Raw genomic sequence first — 6150 nt, 5'->3', positions numbered from 1 at the left:
CTCACAAGCCCCCGGCTAAGGGCGGCTACGTTGGAGTTTACCTCAGTTGACGAGAGGAGAGGTGTCGCCTACCTACGGCTATGTCGGGGGGATGAAAGACCAAAAATGAGAAGGTGAAGTGTTAAAGCTGCTTACCTAACCAACAGCCAAAACCCCAAAGTATTATATAAATATATATGATATAAATGAACATAATCATGTCTCGCAAGCGACAAACTGCATGTACCCAGGAGAATGCATACTTTACTAATTGTATTTGTACTTTTCTTTTAACAGTTTATGGAATTTTCCTGTTAGGTTGCTCTTTTTTCTTATTATTCCGACACAACTGCACCGCAGCAATTCTTCTTGCCCTCCTTTCGAAGACAAATCCAATTCCATACTTTTCCATAGCACCCTTTCTATTTTTACTCTCTACTCTGTCTATACTATATTAACTACATAATATTAAGGACATTCTATCTCCTTAAGAAGACAAAGTTGCAACAACTGTTAACTGGCAATAACGTTAACAAGCTTACAGATGATATTGTTACTTAGCTACTAGCTAGCTATGTAAATAAGGCTAGCTTTAGCCGAGCTGGAGTCGAAATCTTACCTTTTCATCAAACTGTTTTAGTTTTCTTTTTTTCTTTGTGTTGAATAACCCAGCTGGTGTCCAAAAATCTGTACAGAGAGCTAAGTTACTTTATATGAAGGTAAACTGATGAACAGACCTCTCCTCTACAGCTCCAGCAAGGTCTACGCCAAACAGCAGTCTCAGACGAAACATTCACCTGCCGCTGTCAGACGTAAATATCCGCTGTCAGCTGAATGCGCATGCGCGTTGGCACTTCCGCTTAATACTTCAGAATAAACGCGACATTTCGGGAAATATTGAAAATACTCAGAAATAAAACAAAATTGATTTTATTTTTTATGTATATACTACTGGTAGGTGTGGTGATACATCACAGGCCAGTAGAAGTATACAACAACAATAGTAGTTTGACATTAGAAATACACTAACAGTTTTCACACTTTTTATTTGTTTGTCAGTGTAACAAAAGAACACATACAGTTGAAATGACAGCTTTAAGATCAGGTTATATAAAATGGCTTGAATACCACTTACATACTGCAGGTTACCATGTACAGTCTATGTATGTAACACACCTGTACTCACTGCATATAGCCCACTTGCACCTGTGCAAACCTGTGTGGATACAGAGTTATTGATATCCTCAATGCCCATTTACATCTCAGATTTATCACCACCGAGAGAAGTCACTTCAATTCACCAGACCAGCACTAACCATACAGCAGGGAACCAAACATTAAATATAGGTTACTGTGTTTAGTTTCAAGCTAAGATTTTTGGTATATGTTTTTTTTGATTTTGTTATCCACCTCTTTGTGTGTCATTATGTCCATTGTGATTTATTTGACCATCTTTCTATTTATTTCACATCTTAAAAAACATCACACAAAACATAAATGCATCAAATTATAATTAAATGTCCTACACATACAGTGTTACTTATGCTGACTGTAGTTTCTTTTTTAACCATTTCAATATTAAGACAATTCTTTGTGTATTTGTATTTTTACTTGTTGAAATGAAGGTGAATTGTACAGTGTCAAGACTCTTATTGACTGCTGTCAGTCTATTACATGTGCAGGGTTTTCAATTAAAAAGAACACAGCATTTTAATATCAAACTATTTAAATGTAATAGTTTCTGCCAATTTGTCATTTGTGCCAACAAATTACAAAAGCCAAAACATTCCCCCTTGACATCAGTCTTTATAGTAAAGTAAGTTAATCACTGATTTAGTCCTTTGATCCACCAGTTGTTACTAATGAGCTGTGTGAGTGACACACAAAATATGCTGAAAGATAAATTATGCACAAAAGCACTCGTGAAGAGGGAGCTGGGTGGCATGGCAACGGTAAACCTCTAGCTTTGCATTGTATGTACTATAGTCAATAATTGCTTTTAGCTCTGTGAGTGATAACTGAACAATGTGATAATCAGAGCATGTCCACAGAACAATGTCCAAGTTAAAATCTTGCACATGTGCAGCAGTCAAAGTTCACTTTATGCCATAAACCATCCATGGGGATGTCATACACACCCTAAAGAGAAACACAGCATTACGTGCAAGTCATTTCTCGGTGGTTAAACAATTATGAAGCTCTACTGCTGGGTATTATTTTCAGTGGGTCTGGGTTTGCTGTCAGTGTGTGAAATATAAAGTATTCCCAAAATGCCTCAAAGTTTAGGAGTCGTTCTGGAGGAGTGGAAATGTCTGGACAAGGAATATCAACAACTTCAGGTAAGAAACGGACCAGCTGACACTATCAGATTATTCACATTGATCAGTTGTACATATCATGCTTAACGTACTGTTTGCTTGCTATTGTGTTACTCAAACCACATGACGACGTGCTTTTGAAATCCTTCTTGTAAAACTGCCATAAACTATGTGAGCGATCCTAAAAAGTTGAAAAAGTTGAAATTGCTCCTTGTAAACTACATTTAGTTTGGTTATAAATGTAACTCCATGTTCTTCTCATCAAGGAGACACACAGAATGTACTTACAGAAGCTGGATGAAATTTCCAAACTACAAAACAACTGCTCTTCCTCTATTTCCAGTCAGCGCAAAAGGCTGAAAGAGGTGTCCCACCTAGTGGAAAAGTAAGTTTATACACAAACAAATTTGCATGGACACAGGTTTATAGTTAGCCTGGCTCCGCCCTCCTACGTACTTTGCCTTAATTTTCCCTTCCCTTCAGTACTACTCTCTGTACAAATGAAATGTAAGGGTGTGAATGTAAGAGTCCTGTAGGACCAGGCTAGTTAATTGTACAGACACAAATACATTCTTACATAAACACACATACAGAATATATGCACACAGACCCACAAGGTGAAAGAAAGGCTCACTGATATGGACAGAGTGCACCCCTCTCAGTCCAACAAATATAACCAAACAAACATGTCATGTCATATCCATGTAATAGACCTAACTTTTGCCCTTGCATCATCCATCAGATGCAGCAAAGGACCATCAGAAGAAGACGCTAAAACCTTGGATGAAATATATGAGAAGATGAAGATGCGACCAAATGCTTTCACGGAAATGGAAGCTTTCCTTCCAAAAAAAAACGGGTGATGACTTCTATTGAAAAAAAACAAGTTGATGTTATTTCTTTGATTTTAAAACAGAAAACTGATTCATTTGTTACTTTAAAAAAAGTTGCATAAGATAAATAATATAATTTGTTCAAAATTGCAGGTTGTACCTCAATCTGGTTCTTGGAAATGTGAATGTCACTCTTCTCAGCAAGCGGTCAAAGTAAGCAATGACTGTCAAAGCCAGCACACAACCTGAAATACACACTTTTAATGAATGTTGAAAAGATTACTTATTTCCCCAAAACTAAACACAAAACGTTGCATTGCATATTGAGATCCATATTTATCACATCCTTCTCAGATTTGCATACAAAGATGAATACGAGAAGTTCAAGCTGTATCTCACAGTCCTCCTGATGCTGTTCTCTTTCATATGCTATTTCTTTGCGAGCTACAGGTATGCATCAGCACATCGCACATCACATCTGCTTCTTCCTTGTCAGTTACAATGAGTACATTACATGGACACTTTAGGTACTGTATGTTTAAATCCATCACCTGTTTTATGTCCCCGATACAAGATTCCTTGATGCAATCTTCAATTTCCTACTGTTGTGGTACTATTGTACATTAACCATCAGGGAAAGTATCCTCATCACCAACGGCTCCAGGTCAGCCCTACCACCCATACAACTATCCTAACAAAACTAATAAAACATATTGATAGCTCTCTGACCTTTCACTTTTTACATTGTTAAAGGCTACTAGTCAGTATTGCTCAACAAATCTCCTTCTATACGCAAATCCCTTTAACAAAGTGTAAAAACATGTAATCTAAATATCTAATAATAAAATGTACCCTGCATCATAGAATCAAAGGCTGGTGGGTTTTTCATCACTACATCTCAGCTTTTTTGTCCGGTGTAATGCTGACATGGTGAGTAGCGGAAGACAAAAACCAGAATAAACAGAGTAAGAAACAATGAAACTCTATCTTAACATAAGAGAAAGTGCGATTAATAGAACACTGTGTACGTAACACATTTCCTTTTTTTCCACACTGAAGGCCAGACGGGAATCTGTACAAGATATTCAGGAACCAGTTCCTTGCCTACTCCTTGTATCAAAGTAAGGTCAAAGTATTTGAAATAACTTTCATAAATCCAATCAGAGCCTGATCCGTGTTTCTTTTATTTGGAACTCACAGGTTTTGTTCAGTGTCTACAGTGCCATTATCAAAGTGGATGTCTGTACAGGCTTCGAACCCTGGGAGAAAGACACAACATGGATCTGACCGTGGGTGAGATACTGTGACTCGCCGAGGACACAGAATACAGACACACTCAGACAGGCATCTTAGAATTCAATATTTAGTGAAGATTTAAGTTTTGAGTGACAATGGACATGTCTGGGTCTCCTCCTCCGTTGCCATTTGTTGTAATAAAGATGTGCTTTCTGTTATAGAGGGATTTCAGTCGTGGATGTGGAAAGGGCTGACGTTTCTTTTGCCCTTCCTGTTTTTTGGTCATGTGAGTACAGTCTGTGACACTAGATAATTCGGAACAGCACTTGAGAAATGTCCTGTACTGCTCAAAAAACATGCTTCGTCATGGTTTAGACTGGATGACAGAAAAGCTGATAAAAAATGCTGATGTCATTCTAGACATAATATTATATTGTGCATTTAGACATGGTTAGAGACAAGGCTTAGGCTTTTGGTGATTTGAATGACAGCTTAAGCTTTAGAGTGTCCGTGTTTTCAGAGCTGCAAACTATATACATTCACTTTTTACAAGACAAAGCCTTAAGTCCTCATGTTTTGTCTTGTAGTTCTGGCAGCTCTTCAATAGCCTCTCACTCTTCCAAATGGCACAGCTCCCAGAATGTAAAGAATGGCAGGTCAGTGCTCCAACAATCACCCAAGTTTTATTATTACACCTTGTTTTTCAACAGTTAAAGATGTGCTGAATTAAAGCTATTATGCTTACACACATATTTTTCTCTATTATCTATGTGGTTACAGGTATTGATGTGTGGCCTCTGCTTCCTTATTCTGTTCATGGGAAACTTCTTCACCACTGTTGCTGTGGTCCGTCACAAGGTCAAGAGCAGGAATCAGAAACCAAAGAGTATGTGATGAAAACTTTAATAAAATCAGAACCAGATTTATTGCCAAGCAAGTTTGCACTTAGGTACACACAGTAAAGAATAAACATAATAACAATTGAATAATAATAGCAAAAGTATACTTCTACAATCAAAAACATCAATGCAAGATAGATATATTATATAAAAATGTCTGCAAAAACTGTCTAACATGCTTCTCTGTAAATTAAAAGCTCCCATCATCATTATTGTTGACTTTAACATTATTTAACGCTAGTATGTTATCAAATTATGTCTGTTCTCACAAAACATGTATAGTTTAAACATAAATGTTAAAAGAAAATGTTTTATGTTTAATAAAGTACCATTAAAAGGTAAATAATCCTCCACAAAACCTCTACTGTATGTTTTTGTCTTTGTATAGAATGACTGAGGACAAACAATGAATAAAAGGCCAATACATTACAGATATGCAATGCATGCCTCTCTAAGTGGGATTTTTTTAGTAGTTGTACATACTTTGTGCTTGTGTATGTGTCTGAATATGTTTGACTGTAGCCCATTATTCCATTCTTTCTATCTGAGGAAAAGTTGGGCATGCATCATTCTGAGTTTCCCTACATTTATTAAAAGGTATACATCTCATTCTGTCTTATTATGTTACATTGGACAATTACTGTACTTCCTCCCTGTGTTTAAATACAAAATGCAGCTTTAACCGAAGATAGAACCAAAGGGAAATAGGTGGCAGTAGCTCAGTCCGTAGGGAGTTGGGTTGGGAACCGGAAGCTCACCGGTTCAAGTCCCCGTGTGGACCAAAAAGTAGCGAGGGTGGATTGGTGGCTGGAGAGATGGAATTTCATCATGCCCCCCCACCCGCACAAGGTGCTAGTTCAGCTGGAAGCCCACTCACTCTGAAAT

At 37.4% G+C, this 6150-nt stretch overlaps 2 protein-coding genes across 4 annotated transcripts in view; one reads left to right on the top strand and one right to left on the bottom strand.

The window, feature by feature from the left end:
• The window catches only part of gdpd1 (glycerophosphodiester phosphodiesterase domain containing 1), a 10466-nt gene extending 9646 nt beyond the window's left edge, over positions 1–820 (bottom strand). The window contains exons 1-2 of one of the 3 annotated variants that reach the window (XM_034867421.1): positions 599–805; positions 397–401 (exon numbers count right to left, since the gene is read on the bottom strand). The gene's annotated coding sequence lies outside the window, so the exon portion shown is untranslated. Of the gene's footprint in view, positions 1–396; positions 402–598 lie in introns of all 3 variants that reach the window. The other 2 variants (XM_034867420.1, XM_034867422.1) reach the window with 2 other exon arrangements.
• A 1074-nt stretch (positions 821–1894) lies between these two features.
• On the top strand, positions 1895–5855 carry LOC117942100 (transmembrane protein 120A-like). The gene is made up of 12 exons (XM_034867419.1): positions 1895–2318; positions 2564–2682; positions 3040–3156; positions 3284–3343; positions 3485–3580; positions 3705–3794; positions 3995–4060; positions 4190–4251; positions 4331–4423; positions 4588–4652; positions 4954–5022; positions 5147–5855. Exons 1-12 carry the CDS (start codon positions 2250–2252, stop codon positions 5258–5260), a joined length of 1020 nt encoding a protein of 339 aa, XP_034723310.1. The 5' UTR covers positions 1895–2249; the 3' UTR covers positions 5261–5855.
• The last annotated feature ends 295 nt before the right edge of the window (positions 5856–6150 follow it).

The sequence above is a fragment of the Etheostoma cragini genome, chromosome 3, assembly GCF_013103735.1.
Source record: "Etheostoma cragini isolate CJK2018 chromosome 3, CSU_Ecrag_1.0, whole genome shotgun sequence".
Lineage (NCBI taxonomy): Eukaryota > Metazoa > Chordata > Actinopteri > Perciformes > Percidae > Etheostoma > Etheostoma cragini.
Note: the sequence above shows the minus strand (reverse complement) of the source record. Positions and strands in the feature narration are given on the sequence as shown.

Coding starts and splice junctions, on each gene's coding strand:
- LOC117942100 (XM_034867419.1), top strand. CDS start 2,250: ATGCCTCAAAGTTTAGGAGTCGTTCTGGAGGAGTGGAAATGTCTGGAC. Junction 2,319..2,563: donor AGGAATATCAACAACTTCAG/GTAAGAAACGGA, acceptor CTTCTCATCAAG/GAGACACACAGAATGTACTT. Junction 4,061..4,189: donor TCCGGTGTAATGCTGACATG/GTGAGTAGCGGA, acceptor TCCACACTGAAG/GCCAGACGGGAATCTGTACA.